This window comes from Pseudorasbora parva, chromosome 5 (genome assembly GCF_024679245.1).
Source record: "Pseudorasbora parva isolate DD20220531a chromosome 5, ASM2467924v1, whole genome shotgun sequence".
Lineage (NCBI taxonomy): Eukaryota > Metazoa > Chordata > Actinopteri > Cypriniformes > Gobionidae > Pseudorasbora > Pseudorasbora parva.
The window spans coordinates 35174343-35191992 of NC_090176.1; the positions used below are offsets into that span (position 1 = coordinate 35174343).

The 17650-nt window shown below is 40.7% G+C and overlaps 1 protein-coding gene across 3 annotated transcripts in view; it reads right to left on the reverse strand.

Annotated features, from left to right (window-relative positions):
• Positions 1-17650, reverse strand: part of fgf14 (fibroblast growth factor 14) — a 189278-nt gene that overhangs the window by 81675 nt on the left and 89953 nt on the right. Inside the window, exon 1 of one of the 3 annotated variants that reach the window (XM_067444012.1) lies at positions 768-2055. The exons of the other annotated variants lie outside the window; for them this stretch is intronic. Within the exon in view, the coding sequence (XP_067300113.1) occupies positions 768-960 (193 nt within the window). The 5' untranslated portion in view covers positions 961-2055. Of the gene's footprint in view, positions 1-767; positions 2056-17650 lie in introns of those variants that run through there. 3 annotated transcript variants of the gene reach the window in all.

Consider the following 17650-nt stretch of genomic DNA (forward strand, 5'->3'; position numbering starts at 1 on the left):
TTTTATAAAAAATGTGTTATTGTTGCCATTATTATAAAATACTTGCATTTATAATAACAAATATTTAAGTCATATAATTTTTCATCTGAATAGGTCTCTGTTACGGTGGGGGTGACAGAAAGCCTGCATTTTAATTTTAATCTTACCTAAACTGAATATTGTGTCTCTGGCATTTCCATTAAGATAAGCTGTCACTGAATGTTGTTTACTGATTGTGTGATACAGTGATAGCTTTTTTTTTTTTTTTGTTCCTGCAACACGTTGGGCACCTGCTGCTTTACTTGCATTCATAAAATGTGCCAATAATTCAACATCAACACCTCCCAAGGGTATAGCAAAGACTGGGAGCGAGGTTGCCAAATCTCAGAATATTTCAAACAATCTAGCTTAGAATAAAAATATATGGGGCTCTGATATACATCTCTGGCTCTGATATCTGTGGTCTTAAAAACGGAGGAGAAAATGCTGAGAATTATTTAGAAAGCATGACGTACATCGATTTGAGCTGAATGCGTGGTCTTAACCATTTTGATGGATTTGCAGACGGATGGAAATAAAACTCTCTGTCAAATAAATCTGTTAAGACACAAGTCTACACCAACTCTACAAGCCATTCTCGTCGAGATAAACAGCAGCTCAAAGCCGCAAGTCCCTTGTTGTCAAAGCAGAATGTGAAAATGAAATGTGGGCGTATTATTTCAAGACATTAGACATCGCATAGACTTCTTATGTGCACAATTATGGTTTGTGTACGGAACTTCCCACACCTTGTCGTCGTAGTCTGCGTTTCCTGAGGCCGAAGATTCGCACTTTGGAGAAGATGTCGACCAGGTTCCCATTGCAAAGCCCTTTATTCTTATTGGGGCTTTTTCTCCTTCTGTTGGTGGATGGTCGGTCTATGTGCTGCTCCCGTGCCTGTCTCTTCTGGCGGATCAAACCGCTGGCAATCGCCGCTGCCATGTCTCAAAAACAGGGCTGTTGAACTCCTTACACACAAAGCACAGACAACAACAACAAACCGCCCGATCTGTCTCAATTATTGTCCCATTTTTGCGACTGTTTGTGTGCTCTGCCCTCTGAAATGCACGGATGATGATCAAAGATATCCACACACCACGAATGGCGAAATAAGACACTGAATTAGCATAATGAATACAAAGGTGAAGTGTTACTCAACTGTCCGTATTTCACATGTTCTCCAATTTGCATTTCGAAGTCACGGTTACTTTTCATTCCTGATTTCAAAAATGGTTTTCGGAATAGGCTATGACATGAGTTGCCCCGCTCCTCCAAAACATAGAATATGAAAATATATTCACGTCACGCTTGAGAGTGTCTCCGATCCGCCACTTTCCTTCCTCTATTTTGGAGCCGGTCCTGATGAAATTCAGCACCCTGGGCAGCGACGTCCACTCCCGGAGTCTGAACAAACAAAGCGTTTTTCGTTCTGAGCTGTCAAGCGGAGAAACGCGACCACCTTCGTCTCCCAGGTGGAGCCCTGCGACTACACATATTCATGTCTCACATATTCACCAAGTTCAGCAGATATCCACGCCGGTTCTGTTCAAACGTCCACTCATCTTGAGAATAAACGACGGCGTGACGACTGTGACTTGAAGTTTGAACGAAGGTGTTTATTGTCGATCTCCTCAGACGATCACTCCCCATTCAGTCCCATGTTCTAGGTCGCGTGGTTATTCAACAACGACGTGCGATTTTTCCTTTTCTAAAGCAGCATGTCTTGTGAGGGGGAATTGTAAGTAATACTGAGCGGCTCCGGTGAGAATGACGTCTACCCGGTGTGACAGGAACGAACAAATAAATAAACTCAAATAAAAAAGCGGGAGTACACAAATGTGCAGCATAAGTGAGCCAGGAAAGGAACCGTATTCAAGAATGCTCCTCTTCACCCTCCAACTCGAGCTCATTTAGCGTCTCCAACCGTTTGGAGAGACTGAGGCGCACGCGCTTCCCGCCTCAGCCTCATAGATCAACGGCATCAACAAGTCTTAACGACCACGCGCTTCCCGCCTCAGCCTCACAGATCATCAACAAGTCTTAACGACAAACTCCTCCTTTGCTATAATTTCAAAGACGAGAATAACCCAGCCTGTACTTAATGTCCGTGTATATGTGCGCGGAAGGATTGTTCTCTGTGTGCAGGAGATGGTAATAACATTCAAACCTGTCGATGGCATTTAAATTAATTATAATATAATTCATCTGATATAATTCAGCGTTTATAGACGATATAAGAAGTTGACAGGCGACACAATTTTTTTTAATTTTTATAAATATTCAGATGCCAGAATATATCATTATTCTAATTCCAAATGACAGATTTAAGACGCAGAAAAATATGTATTTTTCACTGAATGGTGTGTATTAGCAATTCCGTTTATGTTTATGAGGCAGAAAGCCCGATAAATTGAATGCCTGAGAAATTAATTTCACACAACGTATGGCAAAAAGAACCAGGACTACAACACACCTCCGAGGTGCTATTGAGACTCCCAGTGCTTAAGGCAAACACACCTATGTAACGCATTGTACGGATGACAGCCTGTGTCTTTACTATAGGCCTGCATATATCTGTCGTCTGTTTCTTTAATCATATGGTAATGAGTGTTGCGATAAGGGCTGGGGTGCCAATTTAATATCATGCCCCAATAACACACAGTATTTTCTCATTTAGATTAATATCACAAGCGAAACACAATCACAGAGTAGGAATTTAAAAAAAAAAAAAAAGAAAGAAAAGAAAGAAAAACTCAAGAGGGCCATCTGCTGTTTGTCGCTGTAATGAAATATTCAGGCGTTTATCCCCCTGCTGTTTTTCAACTCTCTTCACCTAGATAGACTGACAATGTAACTCTGGAATGGCATTTCCACACAGGTCACTGCTTGAGCCCATTACAGAGAAAATATAAAAATATATGGAGCATGCATTTGAATTTAATAATATATACATTCATAGACATTCACAACAGTCTTATTGTATTAAAATGGGGGCAAGAACTGACCTTATAATACCTGAACAAATCATATGAGCAGAGAAATACCAGACTGATAAAATAATGAGAGCTTAAACTGACTACATCATTGGCGATGAAGCAGCCACTGCAGTTTGCGCAGCCGCCAGCAGCGGACACTGTCAGCTTAACTATGAATTTATTTACAATATCACAGAAGGATCACTAGGTTTCATGAATAAGCCATTAACATGAACACATCTGTACTTTATGGACATTCAAATGTACATTTTTGAATCAAATGTCTTATTTGATGTACAATAACATGATATAAAGCTATATAATGCAATGATTTTTTGTTAATAGCTTATTTTTTCAAGTTGTACATCTGTTATAAATAGCTGCTTAACATTTATATAGTAAATGCAAAAAAGAAGAAAATGCTTGCAACATGACACAAAATAGAGTTTTTCTGTTACTGTGCAAAGAAAAAGAACAAGATATTATGCACAAAAAAGTCAGTAATCAACAAGACTGCGGTACAAACTACAAAAAAGGAATGAAAGAATGTGCCAGTGGCATTTTTTTTTCCCGTTCTCATGAATACAGAATTTGACCTTTTGCCTTTTCCTCTCCAATTTCATCTTAGTGTATGGGAGGAAACTTGAGGCTTCAGAAGCGTTTACTCAAAATAAAAGGAAGCAATCAAACGGCAAATGGATTACACAGCAAACCCCAAAGACAAAAAGAGACCAAATAAGGAACAAACATTAAAATTCTGAATCAACTAAATCAGGAATTACTATATTTCTTTTAAAAAAGGAAAATAAAATGAAAAAAGAAAGACAACTGCGTTGTCATGAATATGAGACATTACAGTGCACATACCTACATGCTTTCTCCTTCGGAACGTATGAGACTCCATAGTGATCCCATTGCACATTCAACTGAGGTAACAACACATTTCCCTGCCTGGCTGTCAATGGCAGGGCCCCATTTATAGGGTCAATATACTCACAGATAATATTATTAGTAAGATCTGCCCCAAACAATTGCCGTTCAGCCGGCTGAGACCATCTCCTCTGAGGCTTCAGAGGCAAATTCTTAAATAACAATGGTCCACTTTGAACTTTTAATTATGATGAGCTGAAGTGTTCTGTTTTTAACTTAATTTTACCCAGAGTTTAATGTAGAGGCACCCATGCGAACACCGCAGCTCAAAGATCATAAGAGAACAGATGTGTAATTCAAGAGAAGCACTTTTGATGTAGAACTAATTAACTGCTATATAAACGTGAGCCAACTCCAGCCTCCCACGCTGTCCTCCACCCGGTCTTTTATGAACATTAGCTGAAAAGATGAATGAAACATGGTCATTCTAGTAAATGCCATACGATACAAAACCATACTGAATCAAAGAGAATGGACAGCTATTTAAAAAAAAAACATGAGATGACTGCAACTTCTGTTCTATACAAATGTGCAGTGCTCTGAAGCTGTCCAAATAATAAAAGGGAAAGCGAGATGGATGAGATTGAGGCGAAAGGGAATACAAACTACAAATTCACCAAAGCCCAGTGGAGCGATGAGAACAGGAGAACTATATCTTACTTCAAGAAATGTCACAGCAGACAGAGACAACAAATAAACAAGTCGATACTTTGTATCACTATAGAAGCCTTTAGGGTCACCTGGCTTTTATTAGCTGTCATGATGACAGCAGTTGTAAATTGGACTTAACGTCATACGCGCCGAGACGAGAGGAAAACAGGAGATTTAGTGCTTTGTTTAAATCAAATTGTTTCACACTGTTGGGATGGGAGAGGGAGTTTAATTTAATTGAGGAGAAAGTAATGGTTTTTGGTTAGTTTTGTTGACATCCGGGTTTAATCGGCTTGTTGAAATGTCACCATTCTGAGAAGCTGAAGACACTGAGGCTCTAAGTATTTGAATGTGCCAGTGAATGTAGTGTTTCGCATAGAAATCTCACTATCATCTACTTTAATGTCTTAAGCTAATAAAGCAGACTTGATTTGGGAGTAACATATCACAGGATTAAAGGGAAAATTAGAAATTAGTTTTGTGTTTAAGTAGCAGAGACTCTCTCTCTCGTATTGAGGGAATAACTGGAGAAAAGTAATAGGAAAAGCAAGAGAAAGAAAAAATCTATTTTTTCTACAAAAATCTAGACAGCAATTCTGAGCCTTATAAACAACATTAAAGCAATATTACTGTAATTCTGATGATATTGATAAGGCTGTTCCAGCATATATATATATATATATATATATATATATATATATATATATATATATATATATATATATATATATATATATAGTACTAAACCAAATGGCTATCATATTTAAAGAAAGTTCACAAAGTAGGCTACAATAGCAGCAAACTGTCATTTTGTTATAAAACCAGATTACTTCAAATACTAATAATGCCCAATATTACTTAAAACTATAATGTTATAAAAGCCATATTCTGAATAATATATTAGCAATATTTTTATTTTATTTTTGGCAAATGTTCTGTTGGCATGGAATGACCTATGCATTTGGCAAAGCAGAGGACATTGCGTGGGATTCAGTATCCCATAATGCAATGCACTCAACTTCACCTTCCACATCACCTTCCACTTCCAATGTAATTAACAACCCAGATGTAATATCATGATTTTAATAACTTTTATTGAGTTAATATTTAATCAGTCTGCTAAAAGTGAAGTTATGTTCACACAAATTTGCATTAAAAATGCAGAATAACCATGTTTTCTTTCCAAGATGTTAACTGGACATGATTGCTAATTTAAATGTGTAGTAAGAGGGAAAAATATTTTTTTTTCAAATGTGTTCATGTATTGGTGCATATTGTTTCTATATTTTTTTATCTGTGCTTTTTTCTTCTATAAAAATGTACACTGTAACTTTCAAAATACACAGTAAGCTCTATCTTATCTGCACTGCAAAAAAACATCATACTTGATTTTCTCACTTTAAGTATATATATATATATATATATATATATATATATATATATATATATATATATATATATATATATATATATATATATATATATATATAAAATATCAATTCAGACACTCAGACATTCAGAATGTGTGCAAGCCAGTGATATTCTGCGTTATGAAATAATAAATGTGACGAGTCTCTAAATCAAGCTAAACGCCAATGTAAGATGAGAACCTGTGTTAAATGGGTGATGAATTGAGAAATCACCTTTCCCTTGAGCCTTTGATATAAAAGGTCATCGTAATATAAGAGTATCCTGTAAGTTTTGGAGCTGAAAACTTCCTTCTTAGTCAAAGAAAAGCTTTTATAGACACCTAAAACATTTTATATGTGATAGTATTGCACTGTTACAGACTGTATTGATTATGTGTACGTGTCTAACTGAACATACCTTAGCAGGCTGTCACAGGCTGAGGAATCCCTTATTTGTTGGTTTATTGCGATTCGGGATCAGAACAGATCAGACATGTAACGGAAAGCCCAATGTCCCAGCGCTGTGTTTTGCAGACGGGCTACAAACATAAGCCCATTGGCAGGCCAGTGAATCTTAAATAGTGTAATAAAATTAATTTCTTGATCTGCGTTGTTCACTCTCTTGACTTAACATTTGAAAAGCGCGCCCCATGTGCGTGTGTGTGCGGTTCACGCTTATCCACCGATCGGGCGGGCCAAGTAATTTAAAAAAAATCAATCAATCGCGAGTGTGTTTGTTTGATAAATATGTTTTGAGAGCCCTGTCAGAGAATTATTCGGGTTGCCGCATTCAAATCAAAAATAACCCCTCCAGTGAACTGACAAGGGAGCAGAAGCTCATTAAACATGCAAATCTTATCCAATCCTAGCTGTGGGCGTTTACTTCCATGTCTCCGGTGCAGCGAGCCCATCAAAGTCAAGTCAACTTTATTTATATAGAGCTTTTACAATAACAATTGTTTCAAAGCAGCTTCACAGTGTTAAACAACAAAATACTGCAATAAAATTTTACAAAATGAAAATCTCCAGTCGTTCTGGAGAAAACAGTGATGTCATCAGCTCATTTCAATTTATCATATAGCGACAGTGTGAACAGATCAGTGGTATAGTTGATATAGTTCATTTAGTAATTCATTTTATTTGGATATTTAGTTGAAAACTTAGATCAAAATTTTAGTGTCCCCAATTGAGCAAGCCAAGCCAAAGGCAACAGAGGCAAGGAATCAAAACTCCATCAGGGCATGGACTTTGAGATAGGCTTAATACCGAGTGTTTCTTAAGAGAGCCTTAAAACCAGTGTAAAAAAAAGCCAATTACTTATTTTTGTTATGATGTTTTTGAATGTAAAAACTATGCGAATGTCATAAGTTGCCCTCAGACAACAGTATTTTTTTTAAAGCCAGTTCATGACACCTTTAAATCAAATTGGAGATTAATTGACAAGAACAAAGAGGATCCAGCAAATCAATACAAGTCTGTTTGAGCTGGAGGGTTTTGTCATTAAGCTTGACATTTAAATATCAACAACAGATCTGATTACAGAGGTGAGAATGTCAAATTTATCCTAATGTAGTAAAATGAGCAAGGACACTTCCCTGTAAACAACCATACTAAAACTACAGACATTTTATCAAGGGCTGACTTGGCCTACTGGCTTAGCATAACAATAAGCAATCAAAATAAATGATTGTATATTAATGATATTATTTCAGATTAACTAGATCTGGCAATGTTGATAAAAAATTTAAAGATTGTATTATTTATTGTTACAGTGTGTGTAATTTTATTGTTGTGACTGTCTTGTTTTTATTGCTATTATTTTAATTTAATTGGCTTTATAATATTTTTGTCACCTTTTCCATTTATTAAATATGCTACCTAAATAAAATAATATGAATTATATATATATATATATATATATATATATATATATATATATATATATATATATATATATATATATATATATATATATATATATATATTGTCACGTACACACAAAGGAAGTGGTGCGAGGACTCAAGTGCAAGAAGAATAATATATTTATTTATAACAAATAAAACATAAATGCAAAACAAAACCCACGAAGGGGAAAACGTAACTAGAAAACACATAAACTGAAACTGAACACATACCACAAGGAAGTCACAGGGGAACGGAAGACGTAGACAGTACAAGGATACGACTCAGACTGACAAACACAAGGAGCTTATAAAGGGAAGAAATCAAGAGGGAACAGGTGGGAGAAATCAACACTAATTAGATAACAAGGGGGGAGGAATCAGACAATTACATGAGCTCATGCTCAGAATGACAAAACCCACATGTGCACACAAGACAGGACAGGCATGTGACACTACCCCCTCCTTAAGGAGCGGCTACCAGACGCTCCACTAGGGATGGGCGGGACAGACCAGGGCGGGACGGAAGGGACAGACCAGGGCGGGGCGGGAGGGACAGACCAGGGCGGGGCGGGAGGGACAGACCAGGGCGGCGCGGGAGGGACAGACCAGGGCGGCGCGGGAGGGACAGACCAGGGCGGCGCGGGAGGGACAGACCAGGGCGGCGCGGGAGGGACAGACCAGGGCGGCGCGGGAGGGACAGACCAGGGCGGCGCGGGAGGGACAGACCAGGGCGGCGCGGGAGGGACAGACCAGGGCGGCGCGGGAGGGACAGACCAGGGCGGCGCGGGAGGGACAGACCAGGGCGGCGCGGGAGGGACAGACCAGGGCGGCGCGGGAGGGACAGACCAGGGCGGGACGGGAGGGACAGACCAGGGTGGGACGGGAGGGACAGACCAGGGTGGGACGGGGGGAACAGGGGAAACAGACAAGGAAGGAACAGACAAGGGAGGGGTCAACAAGGGAAACATGAGGAAAACAAAAAGTTCAGGAGACCATGGTGGCCCACAAAGTTCAGGCGCCCAGGGGGGCACGGTCAGAGAAGGATGCCGAGTCGGCGCGGTCAGGGCAGGACGCCTCAGCGGAGCACGGAGAGCAGGACGCCTCAGCGGCGCACGGAGAGCAGGACGCCTCAGCGGCGCACGGAGAGCAGGACGCCTCAGCGGCGCACGGAGAGCAGGACGCCTCAGCGGCGCACGGAGAGCAGGACGCCTCAGCGGCGCACGGAGAGCAGGACGCCTCAGCGGCGCACGGAGAGCAGGACGCCTCAGCGGCGCACGGAGAGCAGGACGCCTCAGCGGCGCACGGAGAGCAGGACGCCTCAGCGGCGCACGGAGAGCAGGACGCCTCAGCGGCGCACGGAGAGCAGGACGCCTCAGCGGCGCACGGAGAGCAGGACGCCTCAGCGGCGCGGGCAGAGCAGGGCGCCTCAGCGGCGCAGGACGCCTCAGTGGCGCAGGCAGAGCAGAACGTCTCAGTGGTGCGGGCTGAGCAGGATGCCTCAACGGCGCAGGCAGAGCAGGGCGCCTGGAAGGCGCGGTGAGAGCTGGACGCCTGGGAGGCGCGGTGAGAGCTGGACGCCTGGGAGGCGCGGTGAGAGCTGGACGCCTGGGAGGCGCGGTGAGAGCTGGACGCCTGGGAGGCGCGGTGAGAGCTGGACGCCTGGGAGGCGCGGTGAGAGCTGGACGCCTGGGAGGCGCGGTGAGAGCTGTGCGTTTGGGAGGCGCGGTGAGAGCTGGACGCCTGGGAGGCGCGGTGAGAGCTGGACGCCTGGGAGGCGCGGTGAGAGCTGGACGCCTGGGAGGCGCGGTGAGAGCTGTGCGTTTGGGAGGCGCGGTGAGAGCTGGACGCCTGGGAGGCGCGGTGAGAGCAGGACGCCTGGGAGGCATCTCCGGCCCAGCGGCGTCCACCGGAATACGATCCACTGGCACAGAGTCCACCGGAACTCTATCCACCGGCACAGGGACCACCGGTACAGGGACCTCTGGAACACGATCCATCGGAATAGAGACCACCGGAACATGATCCACCGGTACAGGGACCACCGGAACACAGTCCACCGGCATAGGGACCTCTGGAACACGATCCATCGGAATAGAGACCACCGGAACACGATCCACCGGTACAGGGATCACCGGAACACGATCCACCGGTATAGGGACCTCTGGAACACGATCCACCGGAATAGGGACCACCGGAACACAGTCCACCGGCTCTCCGACCCCCAAAGCTGAATCCTCTCCAATGGAGTTATCTGACAAGGTAGGCCTGCTCCTCCTCCTCCTTCTCCGTTTCCGGGTCATCGGAGGGCTGGGGCCTCCACTGACAGTAGATGGAAGGGAACCGTCAGTGGGCTGGGATTCTGCTAGCCGAGGATGTTCAGGCTCTCCAAGATGGTAAATATGATGGACAAAGTCCCAGAATCCCAGATGCCCCAGCTTTTCCATCTCCCCCGGGCTGAGAGGCATGTCCAAACAGATGTTCAATACTTCCTTAATCTCTGCCTCAGTGTAAGTCATGTGATCAACCTTAATGAGGAGACTGCAGGCGAAGTCCCTCACGTCAGCCCCCTGCTGGCGGATGTAATTAAAGCTCACATATCTTGCAATTTGCAGGTAGTTGGAGGGAGATGGAAAAAGGAAGCTACCCATCTTCTGCTGAGTCCTCAAGGGTCGTATCCTTATGTCACGTACACACAAAGGAAGTGGTGCGAGGACTCAAGTGCAAGAAGAATAATATATTTATTTATAACAAATAAAACATAAATGCAAAACAAAACCCACGAAGGGGAAAACGTAACTAGAAAACACATAAACTGAAACTGAACACATACCACAAGGAAGTCACAGGGGAACGGAAGACGTAGACAGTACAAGGATACGACTCAGACTGACAAACACAAGGAGCTTATAAAGGGAAGAAATCAAGAGGGAACAGGTGGGAGAAATCAACACTAATTAGATAACAAGGGGGGAGGAATCAGACAATTACATGAGCTCATGCTCAGAATGACAAAACCCACATGTGCACACAAGACAGGACAGGCATGTGACATATATATACAATAACTGTTATTACTATATATAGTAATATATATTACTATATTAACAAAATACTTTCTTTTATAATAACAGTTATTGTTTAATTATTATTAATAATTATCTATGCTTCATAATTGCTCATACTTCAGAAGTATGCTGGTTTAACTTTAGAGGTATGCTGTTACACTTCTTAGTGACTGGACACCTTACGAAATACCTTATGAAAAAAGCGTAACTGACTCAGCGATGACGTCAGATGTAGCGTAAGCGCTTTGAACTGCGAGAGGCGTTACACTTTCTTCATAAGTTGACAGTAAGCAGTCCGCCGGAAGGCCAGAAGGCCTTTATTAACCCTGCAGAGCCGTATGGATTACTTTTATAATGGATGGATGCACTTTTTAGGGCTTACATTATTGGATGCTAATGCTTGAAAGAGCCAGGACATTTTTAATATAACTCTTTATTTATACTTAGCCTTATCACTAAAAATAGGCATGTCATATACAGTGTTGTGCAAGTTACTTCCAAACTGTAATATATTATAGATTACTTATTACTGCTATTTAAAAGTAATTCATTACATTACAATATTACTGTCTCAGAATTGTAATGCGTTACATTACTCCTGTATTACTTTTGAGTTACTTTCACCAAAATAACTTCAGAAGTAGCTCTTAATATTCTAATATGTAGGCAGAGAGCATTTTACATCCAGTAGAAGGCGATATGATGAAGCATAATGACATGGGCTATCCAGGCTATCAATAGAGAATTGGCTAAAAAGTGAATGCTCAAGACAATCCAAGAAATCATGACGATCCAACTCTGTTATAAGTATTATTTTAGAGGTAAAGTGATTATCTGGCAATATCTGGGAATAGCTTCTGTTCATAGACACAACAGAACGGTGTAAACTCTAAGTTATGACAATATGCGCATTTATCTTTTCTTATTGTTGCGACATAGTTGCGAGATAGTTATTTCGGTTTTAGACAAAGGTTGTATTTGACTGCATTTGCATTTGACTAGCCTACGTTCTTGTCCTTATCTCTGATAAACTAAGCAATGCGCATCCATCTCGCGAATGTACAGTAGGGATGAGACGGTGGGGACATTTTCCCACCGGTTAATCAAAGTGTGATGACATCACCGGTAGCCTATCTGGGCTTTTAAATCACTAGTCTATTTAACCGAAAGGAACATGCGCACTGCCGCTTGGTCATTAATAACGGGAGCGGATGCAAAGCGAGTGCTTTCAATGAATTCCTATAAAAGTTAAGCTTCCATATGAACTGAAAACGCGCCAGTGCGTGCACACCGTGAATGACAGCTCGTTATAAATGCGCGCTCTGTGCGGCCAAGCAGGTTTTTAGTTTCGGTTTAAAATTAGCCTATTATTCTTAATGAAATGCACAACACAATGACAAACCCCCTTTAATAGGCGCTTTTACATTTCACTTTGAAACCAAATCTTCCGCGATCATCTGTCAGCTCAAGATCACACTTTCGGATCATGCATCAGACACCTTCCGTTTTTATTTGAACGGCCTGTTCTCTAACTGAACGAAATGACTGTATTACTATAAAAAATCTAAACGACGGTGTCACGGTGTGTAGTAGTCTTATTCTGTCATCTTCACCCAAGTGTTATAGGCATTACGCATTAGGCCTATAGTTTGGCTCTGCAGCGCGCGCCTCGTCTCTCGTCCGTCCTTCGACGCGCTCGCCGTTGTGCTATTCTTTGAAACGACAGAGACTTAAAACCTTCTTTAGCCACTTTTCCGCTGGCCAGCGCGAGCACAGAGGCTGAAATCATGCCTGCGGTACTTCTGTAAAATCCGCAATAAACACGTGCGCCTTCACTGGACTATGTCACACAATATCCAAATGTACACCAGCAAGAGGGAGATGAATTGAAGTACTGAATTGAAGGAAAATGAAGTAAATAGCTATACAAAAATATATCAGAAGCTGTCATTTAGTATTTAATTACTAACCTGGACACCACACGCGGCTATTGAATGACCACGAACAGGTAATAACTTGCATTTTTCATGCGTTAATGTATCGCGCCTTTTTTTCCTTTTCCTTTTTCGTTTTATTGTATTGGGGGGGGGGGGGGGGGTAACGCAAGCGTTACTGGAAATGTACCGAGTAAAATATTACTGAAAATTGATTAGTAATGCCTTACACTACTGCGTTACAGCAAAAAGTAATAAGTTACTGTAATGTATTACTTTTGTAATGCGTTACTCCCAACACTGGTCATATACTCCTAAGATTCTAGGATTTCATTTTTGGGTGAACTATCCCTTTAACAACTGCAAGTGCCACAACCCTGGTAATGACCTAGAAGACCCAAAGAGTTGCATGACAAAGCACCACACACATTTTACTCAGAAAACGTACAAATGTAACTTTCTTCTATTACTGGCAAATGGCACCAGTCAAAATTCTCAGAATGTGTGAACACTGGGAATTCTGTCTTACGTGAAATACTCGACACCTTTGAATGTGTAAAGAGGTATTGTGATTTCCTAATGTCATTTTTAGTTGTGGTTTCTCACTGACTGCAAAGAAAATGAGAAAATCTGAGAGTGGTAAAAGGTTTCATGACATACTGAAATTGTGTGTGTGTGTGTGTGTGTGTGTGTGTGTGTGTGTGTGTGTGTGTGTGTGTGTGTGTGTGTGTGTGTGTGTGTGTGTGTGTGTGTGTGTGTGTCAAAATGTCATGTGTTTTTAGTCACGTTTTCCATATTGCATTAAGAAGAGCAATGTTCAGTGATGTACACAGCTTCCGTTTTGGCTCATCACTGACCCCTGACCAGTGAGAGCAGAGTGAATTTCTCAGAGCACTTTCAGAGAGTGAAATCTAAACAAAAGAGAAGAACACAACGTATCACACACCGTTATTCCCACCAGGGGGGTGGGAAATGCCGGGATGAGCTCCAAAGAGATGGATATAGACAGAGCTGCTCCCTGAACAAGAGTTAAAAATTCTGCTCACATCTCTGCGTGTCCTTTGATCCGGTTTGAAGTATGCAACATTCAAAAGTGGCTTGTCAGCATTGGAGCAAAAAAAAAAAAGGAAAAAAAAGAAAAGAAAGCTCATCCGAGAAAGCCTGGGCAGAGACTGTGAATTTAAATGAGTTGATTCTCTGCCTGGAAAGCCCTCTTTTTTCTGGTCTGTGAGAGAGAAGAGGGAAGGACTCTGCAAAGTAATCTCCCAGTGGAAACCCAAGGGGCTTCCGAGCACACAAAATGGGCCAAAAGCTTATATAGCCTTGAGAAACCACTGGAATTATAATTATGTTCAGTTCAATTGAATTTAAAGCACTGTAATAAAGATCCATGCTATCAAAAATGCTCTCATTTCAGTTTTAGGGAACATTGGGATCCAGTGCACAGTCACCGTTAGCTGATATCAGTGTTTCCTACACATCTTTTTGCAGGAGGGAGCTACTCATTAGAAATACATATAAATAATACATGATACAGACATCACTCAATATAATGATAACTTGCAGTTTCATAAGTGAGTCAGGTGTTGATTAATTCACTCTGATTGATTAAATTCAGTAAAGGATTCATCCCAGTAAATCGTCTCTATTGAGTCTTAACTTTTTTTTAAAGACCCCTTACCTGTCCCCCACCGGTAGGACGCTTAATTGGCGCTCTTTTTTCAATCATCATAAATTATCATTCGAATGCTTACAAACTCAAAACTGATCCTGTGAAAATTCTTCTGGAGGGCTCCTACCCTAGTGGGCGGTGTCAGGTTTCATATTACAAAAATGATTTTAACTACTTAATAATCAAAACCTTTTCTAATCTTAAAAGGTCAGAGTCTCAAGGTTACATATGGTTAATGTTTTGTTGTTGTTGCTGTTGTTGTTTTTTATTGTTATTTGGTCATACATTTTGTAATTAAAAAAAGAAAGAAAAAATCTACAGAATGTGGATGACACCCAGTGGCTATTTTTGGTATAGCGCCTCAACAAAATCTCATGGGAACTAACAATTTTGTGATATCAACTTCAAATTTGAAACAAATGTCTCTAACTTGGTTAAACATATGGCTTTGATTTTATAGTCATTTTAAAGTAAAAATGTTTTGTAAAATATATATTTTCTATAAAGTAAAAATATTTAGTACAGTATGTATTATTTACAGTAAATTTAAACTTAAAAATAATATGAATTATATATATATATATATATATATATATATATATATATATATATATATATATATATATATATATATATATATATATATTATACTTTCATTTTTTGAAGTGCTTTTAATCTGCCTAGTTTCGTCTTTAAAAGGAGACCAACCTTAGATCTTTATTCTAAAGCATTCTTGAATTACAGCCCTTTAAGTTTGGATAGTGCATTTTTGTGTCTATTCTCAAAGAGGGGTGACAGGAAAAGGGTTAAAAGACCCAGCTCATAAGAAACATTCATTCATGAATAAGACCACTGATCACACTGTGTTTTTGATTCACAAAAATAACTGGATCATAAGTAAATTGTTCATGAATCGGTTTACGCTACTCGCACTGGATGTTTAACAATTATAAGTAATTTCTTCATGAATCAGACTAACAGCTTACATTGTATATGTTTTCATTACAAACATGATGATGATAAGAATAATTTGTTTGTGAACCGAACAACACTGCTGGCATTGTGTTTTACATTCACAAAAGAACCAGACAATAGGAGTTTTTTTAGGAATTGAACTACACTTGTGCTGTGTTTTTTACTTTAAAAAAAGAACCAGGTCATAAGAGTCATTTGTTGATGAATAGGACTACACTCCTTATGCTGCATGTTTCTGATTCACAAAAAGAACCAGATAATAAGAGTCATTTGATTGTGAATTGGACTCAATTCATGCTGTATGTTGTTAATTCACAAAAAGATCAGAGTCATTCTGTACAGAAGACGTTTTACTTATAATAGGACTGACCGGCTGACATTAAAAGTCATATTGTGTCCACTATTTCCCAATCATTCTCTCTGATACACACCAAATGCATTCATCTCAAACCGGAGCCCAAGCATACCTACAGTCTGCAGTGACATGTGAGCTGTTCATGATGACAGACTCTCAGTAAGAGTGTGAGAGAGTGAGAAAGCCCTAAAGGAGAAGCTGGCGCACAGGGAGCCGTCCCTTCAATACATCGTCCGCAGTGTTTTTGCTCCCACACACCACATGCTTTGGCCCGTTTCTTGCGCTGGCCTGAACCAAATAACATCAAGTAAGAACACACCCACCTAAAATCCTAACAATGGCTTGCGACTGCAAGACACCCACACAAAACCCCTACATACAAAACACACACATTATTTAAAATGGCAAATCTGGTAAACGTGGGAAAGAGAGACTGCGACAGAATAATCATGAAAGCAGGAGGGAGAGAGAGACACATCACTGCCCCCTACAATTCACAAGATAAATGGGATTTTTATTAGGTACATCCATTGAATGCTAATGCCAAGCAAGCTGCTTAGTCTAATGCCCATCCCTAATCTGAACCTTTTTCTCTGGACTGCCTGTTTCAGCAGTTACATGGAAAATCCCTGTTGGTCAACTTACTATAGCTCAGTGGAATTTTTCCCCCACTTGTGTTCGCTTCATGTCGGATGATTTTTTACCGTAGCTTGCTCCCAAGGATTTGTTCTCTTGGTTGGAATGGAATCGCTGACTACGGATAATATGTCTATGTCAGCTATTTTGAATGACAGGGCAGATTATAATGTGTTAGAAACCCATGGCAGTCGAGTCAATATTTCTCTGAGGAAGGTTTATGAATGTCTCATGAACAGCCTTTAACAGGCCTTGATCCTTTTGTCAATACGTCCCCATGCAGAGCAACACAGAAGTAACTCTAAAAGCGCACACACACAGGCCTTATCAGTGCTGAAATCCTTTCAACTGACCTGCTTGAAATATTAATACCACCTTAATTAAATCCCTGTGTTGTAATTTTATACCTAAGTGAAACTCATTTAAAATGAGCAAAACCACAGATCAATAGGAACTGTACCTTTTGTTGCAGACTTAAATATCGCTTCCCTTGAAAACTGATCTGCAATGCCAAACAATGAGAAAGCTGAAGCTACGTCAATAAAAACCTAGTGCAGGCTGTGAGTGTCAACATGTACCACTAGAGTCAGATTATTGTTAAAGCAATACTTTTTGTGTCAGAAAGAGAATAGTGAACATTCTTCAAAATGTCGCCTTTTGTGTTCCACAACAAAAGGAGTAAACCCAGGGTAAACCCAGCCTGATCTGCCGGCGATTTGATTTCGCCCTGCAACTCACTCTGGAAACCTGTACATTCATTTCTACTGCTTCTGTTCCACCTGGCGTGCTATTCGCGTGTTTATCATGCTGACAGAAATTATGGGTCGTTGTCTGTTGATCACGCCTCTTGTGGTCTGATTGGTTGAAGGACTATCCAATTGCGTACAGAGTCATTTGAATAACGCTCATTTATCACGCCTCTTGTGCAGTAGAAAATACAGAGCAGACTCCCCACACCCATGTTCAATTTTAAATTGAGCTTGGTCTGGTGATAGCCATTGGTTAAAATGAAATTAGTTATTAATTAGAAATTAGTTATTAATTAGAAATTGTTTTAAAAACGTTATAAGGTTTAATGTGTTAATTGAACTTAACATGAACTAACAATTATTACTCAAAATCAAAA